At 44.3% G+C, this 15,239-nt stretch overlaps 1 protein-coding gene and 1 long non-coding RNA gene across 4 annotated transcripts in view; one reads left to right on the forward strand and one right to left on the reverse strand.

Annotated features, from left to right (window-relative positions):
- Positions 1–15,239, reverse strand: part of LOC103377960 (ephrin type-A receptor 4) — a 57,775-nt gene that overhangs the window by 22,470 nt on the left and 20,066 nt on the right. For both annotated transcript variants that reach the window (XM_017032054.2, XM_008308965.3), the window contains exons 4-5: positions 10,084–10,239; positions 3,037–3,372 (exon numbers count right to left, since the gene is read on the reverse strand). In XM_017032054.2, coding sequence (XP_016887543.1) covers positions 3,037–3,372; positions 10,084–10,239 — 492 coding nt within the window. The remainder of the gene's footprint in view (positions 1–3,036; positions 3,373–10,083; positions 10,240–15,239) is intronic.
- LOC103377959 (uncharacterized) overlaps positions 1–15,239 on the forward strand; it is a 34,526-nt gene that overhangs the window by 8,472 nt on the left and 10,815 nt on the right. For both annotated transcript variants that reach the window (XR_521466.3, XR_003049505.1), the window contains exon 2: positions 10,062–10,267. This is a non-coding gene — a long non-coding RNA (uncharacterized LOC103377959). The remainder of the gene's footprint in view (positions 1–10,061; positions 10,268–15,239) is intronic.

A 15,239-nucleotide genomic window follows, 5' to 3' on the forward strand; every position in this document is an offset into this window, starting at 1 on the left:
TCGCTCTTCCTTCCATTTCTTCATCCAACTCGGGTGAAAGGGTTACACCCCGTCTGATTTACGAGGCTGGAATTGTTTTTTAGTGAAATGGAGAATCTGTCCTCCTCGTACGGACACAGATGCTCTCTGGTCACACAGCCAATCAACAAGACGTTTGATTTTTGTCTCCCCACATTTGTTCACTCCGACTCCGTCCATTACCGCCATAATTCTCCCTCCCCACCTGCCTCACCTACCTCACTGGTTTCTGTGCAGCTGAAACCTGAACTGTGGCGGGGCTGTGTTCTCCGCAGCATTAATAAATCCTAATAAATCCATCATAATAAATGGCTAATCCACGGTGTCTGGATGAGGGGACTGCCACAGATCACTGGCTGGATTACCAGCGGCTGTAACCAGAGCTTCCAAAGCCCCTACTGAGCATTAGCAGTAAGAAATCCAATCAGTCTGGAGTTATTCTTCAACACACACACACAAACACACAAACACACACACACACAGTAAGACTAACAGAAGCATTGTTTGATGGTGAAATGGCTTCTTTCATGAGAGTAAAAACATACTGTGCTACATATTTTTTCACTTGCAGAAGGCAGTTTCTTCCAAACAAACACACACACACACACACACATCCACACACACACACACACCTCAGAATGGTCCACCGTGAGATTGCCTAACGCCTCTGTAGACTTGGAGTTGTAAGATACAGGAGAGGTTTCTTCGGTCTACTCACTGTCCCATGTTTCTCTGTAGGGTCTGTTCTCTGTTTGGTTACTTATCTGAGTTGCAATTTTATATCTTTATGGATTAAGAAATGACGGGTTGATGTGGGGATGATAGTTTTGTTTGTGGTTTAAGTTTGAGGTACAGAAACTTAGATGGACCCCGGGTCTGTCCGTATGGATTCTTCTTCTTCATCTTCTTGCTGCTCTCCTCAGGTCTCGACACCCAGATCATTTGTCTCCCTCTCACCCTTGTCCGTTACACTAACCCATCTCAATGTTCCTTTCCACTCCGTTCATAAATCTTTTCTCCTTCTGCCTGGCAGCTCTATCTTCAACATTCTTTGTTAAAAAATACCCACTCTCCCCTCAGCACATGTCAAAAAGATTTCTCATCTCTCTCTAGCTTTATCTCCGAACTGCTCCACCATACGTTAACTGACCATCCTGGTCACTCCCAGTGAGAATCCCAGCAGTCTCCTCTGTTCCACCTCCACCTCATTCCCAGTCTCCTCTGTTCCACCTCCACCTCAGCATCTCTTAACCAGCACAGCTCACTATTCTCTTATAAATACCCCCGAAATTTAGCTGCTATCAAAATCTGCACTTGCAGTTCTTAATCTCACAGTTAGGCGGCAGTGTTCAGCGTCATCTAAGAAAATGGTTGATTTTATTGGTGGAGGGAGTAATGAATCATCCACTCCTGTGTCATTAAGTAAAATTACATATTTTTCTATGTAGAATAAACTTTCTCCTGAAATCTTAGCCCTATGCGAATGTAAATTTAATAAAGGAGACGTTTGGCTAAAAGCCCTCTCTCTTAAATCCTCCACCTGTAGTCAGGTCTGCCGAGAGGGCAGGCAGACGAGTCCACAGGCTGGTTCTCATCAATGACAGCGCCCACGGCCAAGTCACGGTTCAGTGATCTCACACAAGCGCCCTACCAAAAACCTTAACTGTCCCTTTATTAGCAATATACCGAGATCTGTGTGTAGGACGGGGCTTCTAACACACTTTACGAGGCCTCAGCCTTGACTCAAGGGTGTGCTACGTTACAGCTCCCACACATGCCTGTCTGGCAGCGCTCACCGCTCTCCCACAGACTGCAATTCCATTCATCTCCATCTTCCTGACCTTCGCTGATAAATCAAGTCACTGTGTCCTCAAATTGCCAGTCCAAGCTCTATTCACCATATTCTCTTCCCGGGAATGGAAATTAGTGATAAAGAAAAAAGAGACACAAAAGGGCACTTGGCTTACCACCCAAGAGCAGGGCAATAAAGAAGACCGAGGTAATGATCGGCTGTGAGAGGAGGGCAGGAGGAGAGATGAAGAAAAAAGGGCCGGGGTAATAAAATCTATTTGCACAACAACCAGCTACAAAATGGTCAAATGACAAAACAACAGGAGGGTTTGAACGCCACCCCAGGCTGGAGGGCTCTTCTCCAGCTCTGGAGGAGCGGCCAGTATTCATTGCCGTATTCTTCTTCCATAATTACACGCATGCACACAAAACACACGCCATCCAGCAGCATTTGTAATGAAGCTTCCACAGATCAATACAACTCATCTAATTCATTAGTTCAAGGGCTAAATATAGCAGAGTGCCCCCTGTCTTCAGTCTGGGCTCCTCATGCCTAATTATGCAAAACTCCAATGAAATATGGCAGAAAATGATTTCCCGATGCAGAGAATTCATCATTTGCCCCTCAGTAATCGCCCCGCCGTCATCCAAATTATTCACAGCTTTGATAAACATGCTTTGACACGCAGATGTCTCCCCCCCCCCCAAAAAAAAAAAAACACCCCCAGAACATCTCTGTTTCGAAGCCGGGGTTAATGAACATGCGCCCTGCATCGTACGTAAGCTAACACTCATCACTTTGCAACTTCACTCATATTCAAATTTGAATTGAACATCGCAGCCACAGAGACGGCCTGCATCAGCCGGCTGAGTAATAATATCTGTCAGTGTGTACTAATAACATGAATATTTGATAAGATCAATGGAAAGAAGACCAAGTAGCAGGAGCAAACTCGATAAAGTACGAAGTGCATTAACACAGAGGAACATGCATTAATGAAGCAGCATCAGACCAGACAACAGACTCTTTATGGTATAATTGAGCTGTTGCATTAAATAACAGGGTGAAGAGAAGTCCAATCATAAATCGCTCATGACAACATGTCATTTGCAGCGTCTCATTAGGACTCAGTCTGATATAATTAATAGTGATAGGAAATAACTTCCTCTGTGGGCACCGACAGTCTTTCCTTTTTTTTTTCAACGTTTTCTGTTTGATGGACTCACCCGCCTGGTTGGTGGTGACGGTCACTGACACGGCCTGCTCAGGCCCCGGGCTCTGAGGTGACACTCCGTTGACCGCCCACACCTCGAAGGTGTAGTTGGTGTGGGCCTGCAGCTCGTTGATGGACACCCTGGTTCCTTTCAGGCTCAGCTGCTGCGGGCTGAAGTGGATGCCGTTGCCGCAGGGCTGACATCGTCGGCCGTCCGGTCCACAGCGTTTGCACACCACGTTGTAGGTCAGGTCCTGACGACCTCCTGAGCTCCGGGGTGCGCTCCACTCCAGGTTTACGGAGGTCTCGTTCACATTGGAGATGAGGTGGACGGGCGCAGACGGAGGACCTACGGAAGAGGTCAAAATAACACAAAAAATGGCGTTGCTTTAAGTAGTGATTTGGGCGATGAGCAGTTATGACCAATTAAACAGTTAAAAGTATTTTCAGTAATCACCAAAGCTGTTTGTTATTCCAACAAAATATATACCATGAAACCATTTCCCCCACACGTACATTTAACAGACATGTGAACCTATAATTGAGTGGGTCGTTCCATGGTCGAGGGCTGAGACTTCTCAAATTGCGTTTTAATGTCCCGTCCATAGCAGTGAGGGAGGGTCTAGTTTCACTTCAGTTAATCCAGCAAGTTAACTGAAACCCAATATGGCAGCAGATTTCTTTCCCATTCACATGTGGAATCGGCCGTAGCCGGCGTAGAGCCCGCAGCCTGGTCCTAACAGCAGGACTTTATGGCACACACTCAAGAACTTTAGAGAAAGTTTGCTTTGGAGCCTGTTATTACGTTGGGACTTTGATGTAAAAACCCTAACTCTGAAGTTCTATACGTGGGAGCGGCTCCGCCGAGGTGTGACGCCGACTCATCAATCCCACTTTGCATGTCAGATCTATTGTAATTAATGTGTTTTTTTTTGTTGTTGTTTTGTTTTTTTGCAGTGCCTTCAAACAGTCATTGACTGGAATCTCTCTTGCATTCCTTCTGTGTGTTGCTCTTTCTCTCCCTGACTAATGAACCGCATGCGAGCGAGCTGGGGGGGATCGATGTAGGGTGAAATATGAAAGCCACTCGGTCCACACACGATTCATTTCACAACGGAAATTAATTATCAGTGTTATTTTTGGAGGAGCAGAGTGACAATGAGTGATTTCACAGAGAGCGGGGGTGAAGGGACAGGGTGAGGCAGCGAGTGCACACGGTCACGCAAGGAAGGGTGAGCACGCTTCCGTTTTTCCCGTCTTCATGAGACATTCCCTGTCTGTGGACGGTTTTGGACAGAAAAGACACTGTAAATAAAAGGAACAGTTCCAGAAAACTAGGATTTATTTTGCATGGATTCATTTATTCTCAGCTGCGAATCTTACTGTTTTGTTCGTTATTCGATCTTTAACTGCTGCCGTATTCTAACTACAGTTCCCGCTGACACCTTTTCTGGTCCCTGATAGTCCTTCAGTAGGACGAGTGATCACAGATGTGTGCATCTGGGAGACGTCGGCAGATTTTCACGCGCTTTTGTCTTTCCATTATTCCACAGGTAATAACTCTGGAATAGGCTGATTAGACGCAAAACGCATTCGCGAGTGGATTATCTGGCTTAAAAACCAATGAATGTGAATTAGGATTTGTTAATCCTCTGATGAATTCAGGCGCCACCCCTTCAGTCAGCAGTTGAACAAAAACAGTAAAGGACGAACATGGGACGTGCGTGTGTGTGTGTGGGGGGGGTTAGAGTTTAAAGGAAGAAAATGAAGAATTTATCTGTTGACATGCTCACTTGTCCAAACTGAAGTGACTGCAGTGACCTTGACTCGATAAAATGTCCTTGGACGAGAGAAGCTAAGTCAGAAACAAAAGCGATTATTGTTAGGTAAGGTTTTTAATCACGTGTAGAATTCTCCGACAATTGACACAATCGTAGAACGATTCCAATCGTACGGACCGACCTGCCATGAATGACACGCTGCGTAATCGTGCTAACGTTAGCATCATTCAACTTTCTCTACCACATCCTTCAATGAAAGCCTATTAATACATTCTCATTTAACATTTCGACACAGCGCTGTACCCCCCTCCCCTCCCCCCCCGTCTCCTCCTGACCACTATTCCTGACTCCCTCTCTCATCCACCTCACCCACCCTTCTCACAGGGTGGAAGCAAGTTACAGATGAGGTTTCTAAAAAAAGGTGGCTACAATCAGTCTTCATCAGAACAGAGGCTTCATCAGCAAAGTGAGCAAGTTCCACCAACTCCCACTGCAGTTTTGTCCGGTTAGGAACCTGTCGTTTGTCTTCGGCTGGACCGACACACCCTGTTTGACTGTTTCTGTCAGTGTGTGTGCTGTGGATCCAGAGGATGTTAGAGACAACGCTCAAGAAATGAAACTCTGTGGTGGTCATGATGAGCTCAGCTCTTCACAAGAATCAAAACTGAGATTCTTTGTGGTGAGACTTCAGACGCTGTGTTAAGTTGACGTCATGCAGGCATTCCTTTCAGAGTTGGTGCAGCTTTAGCCGACCGAGTACAGCGGAGCTCCTGCAGATTTGTGAATATGTAAATCTTCCAGCCAACCAATGCCAAATTGTTCGTGAGCTTCCAGCGACTGTAACTTCCAGTGAGTTACAGTTCTTGAATCGGTGTCAGATTCAGGCACCGGTGCCGAAAAGAGTTAATTCACGATGTTTAATGAGGCAGGTTGAGCTGGGTCTCTCCTCCACCGGGGGGTTGACAGGTCTGTGGATTGATGTTGTCGATATCTAAACTTTTGCTGCTGAGCAAATATTCTGCTGCACTTCCATGACTAGTATCGCTAAAGATGGTGGTTCCATAGCGGATAGCACGCCTGACAGTCCTGTGTTTGATTCCCAGAGGAACCACATATTTGGTGCCTCCAATGGGAGATCAATAAAGTACAAATTATTATTAAAATGATCTTTTGTCTCTTTGGAAAATTAGTCCTTATTCTTCACATAAAGAATGGGTGTTGGAACCTGGTTATCATCCAAGGATGGAGCCTTAAACTCTTTAACGAAGATCTCGAAGTCCTAGCAGCTAATTCCAGGTCTTTGGTGTAGCTACTTTTTGTGTATAAAGTTAACAAGATATTTTCCAAACCAGTGGAGGACTCCTGGTTTTTCATCGGATGAGATGAAAATACAGCCTTGGGTATTTCTAAATTACAACAGACGCAGCTGTGTTTTTACAAATAATGGGACCGAGAAATGTAAAGTGCAGACATTTCCAAAATGAGAATTTATGGATTTTAGAACAAGGATGAAGAAATGTGGTTGTAGACGTTGGAAAAGCAAGGTGTGTTGAGGACCAGTTTAAACACACAGACGCCACTGGAATCTTTTTATTCCCAGTGTGCTGTGCAATTTGTTTTGCACGTTCTAATGACATCTTAAATGACGAGACATCATCCTCCATCCGCAAGAGGGAACAAGTCGGTGTGTATTTATAAATGACGTACAAAGATTTTTATTTTCTTCTGTGATTGTTGCCTTTGAACAGGGCTGTAAAACTTTATGATTTTATAATGTCTTTAACACATTCCACCAGTCCTTACGTACAGAGACTACCTTTGGCTGTACCTGTCGCTTTTTCGCCCGGAATGAACAGTGGGAGCAAGGGAGCGTGGGAGAGCCGTCGGCTGTGACTGACACCCCATAATTAATCCTAGGAGTGGGAGAAGGAATGACACAGGAAGAGGCAGGAGCACAATGCTCTGATATCTTTCATACCCCATTAGCTCAATGCATCACCGAAAATTTAGAACTCTCCTCGTCGTCAAACGTCAAAACTTTATCCAGGAAAAAAAAAAATCAGTCTTCTCCCCTTTTTTTCCCCCTCAGCTCCCTTTCCGTACATTTACAACCGTGCAATTTGCTGAAAGATGTTTTTCTTTCTTTCCTTCACCTCCATCACTCCCCCTCCTCCCACTTTTAATTGGTCTTTCTCAATTTACTCCACTAACATTCTCCTTTTTTTTTTGCTCTGTCTGTATGCTCCCTGCATGTCCGAGTTCCATACCCCTCTCTCTCTCTCTCCCCCTCTCTTTTTCTTTATGTCTGTTTTCATTAGTAATTGTTAGCTGAGCGCTGCACTGGGCCAGAGCAGCAGGCAGACAGAAATTAGACAGAGCGTCGACCCTGCCATTACCATCCGGCTGGGATTCATTCAGCCCACGAACCCGGCTCACCTGCGCTGCATTCAGCCCTCACTCCACCCTTCCCCACTAGCCTCTCTACCAAATGTAGAGAAAGAAACTGCAGGAAAAATCTGACAATCACATCAAGAGGCAGCTGAAATCCCAAAATGGAGAAAACCTCCCCTGTATAAAGTGAACACAGCACAGGGAGCAGGTCTCGTGGGTGTCTGTGCTGGTCCTCATTACTGCTCTGTTAGCTTATGTATGCATTTTATTATTCACTTACATTTAGATGTTTTAACCATTCTGACCCGGTATCCACAGTCTGCTAAAGCTGTAAACTGGAGGAGGTTTTTTTTTTATAAGATGAGCAAAATACTGGAGGTAATATAAAATGTCTGCCGATGACTTCATGCGAAAAGGTCAGTTCTGTCACACTTGTTTATGGGTCTTGGGAGATGTGTCGATCTTGGCAGGGCTGCAAAGTTTATGAACGTAACAACGCCACGAAGTAAGATGAAACAGGCAGCGAGAACAATGGAGACGAGCCAGGGAATAGAAAAGCATGATAGGAACATAAAAATAAACCATCGGAGGTTGTCAAGAAGGTTGTGGCAGAAAAGACAATCTACGCGTAATGTTTTTAAAAAAATAACTTGATGGAACTCTTTTACTGCGCCAGGCCATTCACACAAATCGATACAAGGTGCTGGAAGTAAGGCAGAAAAACAGCTGGAGTCACGTGCAGCTGTTTCTGTGGACGCTGGCTGATAACGCCCACAGAAACAGAGGAAAAACAAGCAGCGAAATGGAGGAACATGTTCCTATTGAAATATAAGTTAGTTTTACTTTTCAACTTCCTACACACACACACACACACGTTCTCCAATAACAATAGACTCTGGCTGTTTCCCAGCGCCATAATGAGCAGGTCTAACTGGGAAATGGCTTCAACAGCGAGGTTTCCTCTTTCATTTGCTCCGTTCGTGACTCAGAGTTGGTTTTTGAGATACGGAGAGAGATGTTGAAAACAAAACGTGAATTACGAACCCCCTGTATGAGTGACAGGTGTAATTACAGAGCTCCCACATGAGGGCGAGCAGCAGCGAAAAATGCACGGAGAAGGGTAACAGCAGACGACGGACAGGGTGAAAGGTCAAATGTTGACCAGCTGACGAGGATTGCTGAGAGAGTCCGGCTAATGTTCACTTCCTCGGAGTGGAGTTAGCGGCGGAGTCAAAAAGCAGCAGCGCGAGGGCCAATGAAATGAGCCCAGTAATGAGCTTTGACAGCTGTTGCCGGCTGCAGCGTGGCTCACATGCCACGGTGACTAACGGGACAATGGGGATGAGCTCCGATCGCTTCCATTAAATCTGTGGTTGTAACTCAATACATTAGTGATGTTCCGAAACATCCAGGGCCACTTTGGTTATTTTCTTTTTATATATTTGAATAATCTGAGGGCTTATCACTTTTAATTAAAAACCAGAGCATATAAAAAATAATTAGCTATAAAGACAGTACCAGAGCAGCACTGGATACATATTTATAGGCCATAACTGTATTATAGTTTTATTTCTTCTTACACATTTTATTTGAATTATTTGTAGTAAAATTATAAAAAAAAGACCTATCAGGGAAAAAGAAAAGGGAGCAATTGTTAAAATGTTTACTGAAATTCAAAAAGATTGAAAAAAAAAAAAAATTGGGTTTTAAATTTATTAGCTACTTTTTAAAAAAATACAAATAACTAAAATAAAATGAATGGCCACAAGGACTGTACAACTAAATTTAAAAAATCAATATAAAGACTATTTTATTTTTTATTTTAAAATTATGTTTGAAATGCCAGCAGGCCGATTTGATTAAAAAAAATCAAATATATTTATTTCAAAAACATTATTATTTTTTCAAATAATTACGCTTATATATATATAAAATATTAGATAATAAATCTACTTTGTATTTATTTAATAATTATTTTATGTTATTTTATAACAGCCAGAAAATCCAACTCAAATAAACACTGATTGACGTTGTTTAATTGGACTGAATTCCACAGTCGATCCCGGTGTATTATCCTTCCATCACTGTGGTCCAGTCAGGAGTTAAACACTCCAACAGATGTTTAAGCTATTTATATTTCTGTATGACAAATGCTAACACATACTAAACTGCCTGATGTCAATGTCCCGTTGCTGCTAATTTTGCTGATAAAAAACTGCATTAGAGTTTTCTTTCTGCCTCTTTGTCTACATTCCTGCCAGAACTGATTAAACCAGAGAGGAACCAAACGTTGAGAACCGATGATGCGTCACTGTGCTGCAGGACTGCAGACTCTGTTTGTTGTGGAGGTCTTGGTGATACGGGGGCCTGGGGTTAGGAAGAACCAAATTCATCAGGGTTTGACTCACACAGTCAACACAGGCGGCGAGAAATACAGCAGAGCATCTTCTCCCGCCTCAGTGATTTCCTGGGACCTGAAGCCCTTATTTATTCTCTTCAATCGTTTCAGCGTTCTATCTCTTCCCACCTTTTTTTCTTTTACCTCGCCGCCTGTTTCAGTTTTTAATCTCCGTGTCTCTGCCTCCATTGTTCCCTTCCTGCTCTGTCTGGGATGCGGAGGTTTAATACCCTTATTAGCTCTGTGTCGCCGTGACTCACTAAGTACCACCTGGAATTATTAGACGCCGATTAAACCAGCCGCAGCCTGCACTGTGCGTGTGAGGATGCAATTTCAGGTTGCATGTCAAACAGTGGAGACTGTGTGTGTGTGTGTGTGTGTGTGTGTGTGTGTGTGTGTGTGGTAAAAGAAAATGGACCTGTTTACAAATCAATGTAAACCGTTGCCTTATACATCTGTATGTTCCAGTGCTGCATGTGGGTCCACTTACGGGTGCAGGGCATGGACGCCGGGTCTGTCTCCGAGCGGAAGTATCCCTTGTCACAGACGCAGGAGGTGGAGCCTTCCCTCACCGAGTAACTGTGGAGCGGACACTTGGAGCAGGAGCCGTCGGTGGCCAGAGCTCGGTAGTAGCCGATCTTACAGGCTGTGAGGAGGAACACAGAGGAGCACAGGTGACTAACTGAGAACTCTGGTCAACTCTGTCCAGTTGTACACACACGTCATATACATCAGTGGTTCTCAAACTGTGGTACACTGACCACCAGTGGTACACAAGTGCTTTGTAGTGGTACACGGGGAAAATTCATATTTTCGACTCTAGTGTACCATATTTTCACATTTACATTTTCAGTTGAATAAATCTGAAACATACCATGCACAATTAATACAACATTTAAAGACAGTAAAGGCCTCTGCTGCTGTATTCTAATGTTGGTCATCATGGTGGTACTCAGAGAGATCAATGTTTTCTCAGGTGCTACAGAGTAGAAAAAGTTTGAGAACCACTGATATTGATCATATATAAAACGCCACAATGAAATTATACAAGACATAAACCCAAGAGAATGAATGTCAAACAAAGGCGACCAAAACTTCTGAAATCTCATCAGACCAGAGCCAGTAGTGAAAGTGAGATTGTGACGACACGCCCTAATACCTGATACATTCTACTGTTACTTTCTTGTCTGCTATTCTTCGTGCATTTTCATGTTTTAATCCGAGCCCAGTGATGTCATCGTAAGTTATGGTAATACCCTGAGAAAACCAGGACAGAGTGTCACCATATCAAACTCTGAACACAGGCCAACTCTCACAGTCATGTGTTCACATGATGGTAATAATACAAAAAAAAAAAAAAATCGGCCATCTGTGCTGTAATTGTAAGGACAAGATAAACCAATACAGACAGGTGTTTAATTCAGCTGATAAGTTAAACATGATAACAGTCTGTTGTTTGTTCTCATTCATGACGCAAGTAAATAATTAAGCAGAAAACACAGAGCGATCAGGAAAAAAACACCTGTCTGTAAAGCCTTGAACAGTCAAATTGTGTTTGTGCGCACCAAAATATGATTTTTTTTAAAATGACATCAAAAGGTCATGAAGCAGACACACGGGTTTTTCGGAAGTATGTCGTTAACATTTAGATGATGAGAGATGATTGTCTCATTACTGCACTTGGCTCCGAGCTGATATTTTACAGCAGAGGAGAAGAAAGATTCATGTCATCTCCGCTAATTAGCAACAAGAAAACAACAACATGCCCTGAGGGCACTTTTCTTTGTCTTCCCTGTGTTCATTTCCCATCTTCGACACTTTCACCCCTGTCCTCACTCAGCAAACATTCCAGAAAGGCCGTTTAAGTCACCATTTCCTTCAGAGAAAAACAGAAGATCAGGTAACTGCAGCTCGTCAAGTCAACCAATGCTCTGACTGAAAGGCCTGGAAGAACTGGAGTGAAACCAGAACCTACGGCATCTCAGACCATTTAACAAACAAAATGCCACCACTTTTGGCACAGCAGCAGCTTTGTCACTCTCACAGGACTGGTTTTCACTCTGCGTGGACTGAAAACACAAACGTAGACACCTCGCTCTAAAACTTTTCCTACTCCTGTTGACAGAGCTGGCCTACCGTCTGAGTGACAGTTTGATTGGAGGGCTCCTCTTACATGTAGTTTCTCCTTCACCTATCCATTTCTGTAATTGCAGGAGAAGCCCGACAGGTTGAGATTTCACTCCCTGAGCGCTGAACTAGACGGCTAGGACAAAGGAACAATTCTGCTACAGGTGTGGCGCGCACTGTTGCAACAGCGATTGGACCAAATGAGCTGTCAGTCAACGTGTGCTTGGCAATGTGGAGCAAATCACGTTAGGGTTTGGAGGTTCGGAGAGTTAGCGAGACACAGCGGTCTGTCTGTGCGTCCATCAAAGTGTGTTTTTGATTTTTTTAAAGTTTAAATTAGACAGTTAACGTTTCAGTCTGCAGAAGAAAAGCCGTGATTCAACTGAATCTCAAAGCCTGTGTCTCGTACACATGTGCCGCCCTGTGATTCAACTGAATGTCGAAGCCTGTGTCTCGTACACATGTGCCGCTACTGGTGTCTTAAGGCAGTCATTTTAATGCCACAGTCGTAAATACATCAGGGATCCCTACGTAGAACGGAGAAGTCACACAAACAAACTCCCACATGTCTGCACAGCTCTGGAGATCAAACCGGTGCTTATGTGAACACGCAGCGCAGTTGAAGAGCAAGACCGTCTTCCAACAAAAACAAACATTCCACAAACCATGTGACAAGATGACATGAACAAACAGTAGAGGAACTCCACAAACACTCCAAAGTTCTGGGAAATCCCTCCCTTGGACCAGGCTCCCTGCCCTGCAGCCGTTCTTCAGGAGCAGCAGGATTAGCGGCCGCCGTAGCGTGGCGTTAACCTGGTGGACTAGCTGCTACCTGCTGAGCCATTCTTCGGCCCGTTCCCTCTTAACTTAATCAGGAGGCTAAATCCTCGCAGCTTCGCTCACTAACACCAATCTGAGGGCCTCTTTGATTGTGGCTGCAGGGGTGCGCAAAGCCTACGCTTCTTTCAACACAATTGCCAAAGAAAAGAAGAGAGATTAGTCGGGAGGAGCTCGGTGTTATCTCTCTATCTCTGAAACCGTCTTTCAGTGTCTCAGTCCCAATCACTACAGCCAGAAGGACACCAGAATTGGGCGGGGGGTTATTGTTGAAGAGGTTGTGACCGCTCCTGGTGACGGAGCACAAAGTTGCTGCGAGGGTCTGTACATGTGCGCTGACCAGGAGGGTGGGGTTATTGTTGAAGTTGCTGCAAGGGTCTGTACATGTGCGCTGACCAGGAAAGGGTCCAGAGTTGAAAGCAGGGTCAAACAGCTGTTTGGGTAAACGCCCCCTCCCCTCAGAGCTGGGGGCAGAGTTAATTGAGTCCCATGCTTCACAGCCGATGAGTCTGATCCTCTTTAAAGGGACGCAGCCTAAGTGCGGGCTTCTACTTCAAACCGTGCACACTTGATGAGTTTTGCACTCATCAATTATTAAAGCTGTCCAGGGCTGACCTCAGACTCCCCACTGGCTGTCCCACAGTTCTTTGACCAAATCCCTGTTTACTACAAGGGGGCGTTTGGCGTCTTGATCTGTGGTTTAAAAAAAAAAAAATCAAACGTGAAAACTGTGATGTCAGCGTATGACTTTGTTTATAGCAGTCGTTGCCCTGAAGAACCGAACTGTCGCAGGAAAGACAGAGGTGAAACATCAAAGTACAGCCAAAGAGTTTGTTTCTTATTAGTACGATGACTGCGTGTGTGTGTGAGTGAGAGAGAGAGAGTGTGTGTGCGTTGCAACAGTGTAAGGGCAGAGACCACAGTAGTGGGTGGTCTGAGAAACCATGGCTTTACTGAAGAATCTCCCCTAAGACTTTCTGGATTTATCAGCGTCCAGGCCAGACCTCAGTACAGTCACACACATATGAACACACATGTATTTAGTTTTTGACGGTTCTGCTCTGAGAAGATCTCATCAAATCCTCACTTAAAAGTCTCACCCTATTTTTCCGCTTCTTTCCTAGACCGCTTCATCCCATAACTTTCCACAGCTACTGTATTGTTTGGCCCAGTTTCCTTCAGCCTCTGGCAACGACCAGAGTACATGTTTCAATTGAAAAAAAAGAAAAGAATTTAATATAAAAAAAGATTGTATTTACAGACGTACACATTACTCAATAGTGTTGATAGTAATGGGCAACTTGTGATTAATGTGGCTGTCATTCTCTGGGTCAAAGCAGATCTTGGTTTTTTGTAAAGTTACGTTTATTCTATAAAGCAATATTTGTAATTTACTGAGAGCAATTTGGATAGTTCACAAAATCATGTTTTATAGTTGTATTACTGCAAGATCCAGAGTCCGCTGATATGAGGAGTTTTAGAAATTCTTTATTCATTTAATTAAATTAATGTATGAACCAGAAGAAAAAAAATGAAAATACTGGGGCAGCGTTTATCTCCAGTCTAGGTATTGGATTTTAGTTTCAGCTTTTTTGAAATCCAGAGGTGTTTTTTTATAAATATATATATATATATATATTGGGTTTACGTTGGGTTTTCAAACAATGCTGGAGTAACGTGGATGTGACCTCTATCTCGGTGTCCCACTCGGCCAGGCCTTCTCTCACCAGGCCTCCTTTCAAACAGTGAGAGGTCTGTCAGGTGCCAAATCCCTCAGCCGGGAGATCAAAGGTAAACAAAGGGACTGGTGACTTACTGTCCTACTGTGGAAGGGCCAAAAAAATGGAATCCCTCATAGACTGGGACATTGCATTCTTCCCTCCTTTTCTCCCCTGGCAGCTCTTTCACTTATTCAATCCTCCTCTCTGGCTTTAGTCCCCCCCGAGTAAAGGGTGCGACAAGGGTGGAGGGGGAGGATCGGGGGAGTTAATGAGTAGTTTGTTCCATGTGGTGGGGATTTCACTCTTCAAATTGGTTGCACCGCATGAAGGTAAAGACCAAACTGTGGACACAGCTTCTGCAGTGAAGAGGAAGAGTGCACAAAAGCTAACGTTACAGTGATAGCTACCCACATGCAAACTAGTGAAAACCTGCCTACGTTCTCCTCTCAGCGCCAGCGGCCTACACACTGGGCTTTGAAACAAGGACAGACGCTCGCCCACAACGCAACTAAATTCAACCACATCTACCCACACGTTCTACCCTCCCACTGCAGCCCACCTTGAGTGACCCGCATCAGGAAAGCCTGATAGGCAAGCTATTCTGAAACCGACAAAACAAAAGTATCCAATACACGGGAGGCTGAAAGCATGAGAGCATGAGAGCGCTACAATAGCCATCTGAAAACCCCAGGAATACAACACCCAGCACACGGCACACAATAACTGGGCCTGCCCAGGCAGAACAATCGCCTCTCTTGTAATCAAAAAAAGAATTAACTTCAAACTGAAGCATTTTCTCTCCTTTCAAGGCTGCGCTTTATCTTCCTCGGGTGATGAAAACTCGGCCACTCTTTCTTAGTCATAACAGACAGTGAGCGCTCTTCAGAAGAGCAGTCAGAGGCATCCTCACAAAGCCGCTCTTTCAACAAACACAGCGATCAGCTTTCAGGACCCGGGGGCT

This window comes from Cynoglossus semilaevis, chromosome 4 (assembly GCF_000523025.1).
Source record: "Cynoglossus semilaevis isolate Cse_v1.0 chromosome 4, Cse_v1.0, whole genome shotgun sequence".
Taxonomy (NCBI): domain Eukaryota; kingdom Metazoa; phylum Chordata; class Actinopteri; order Pleuronectiformes; family Cynoglossidae; genus Cynoglossus; species Cynoglossus semilaevis.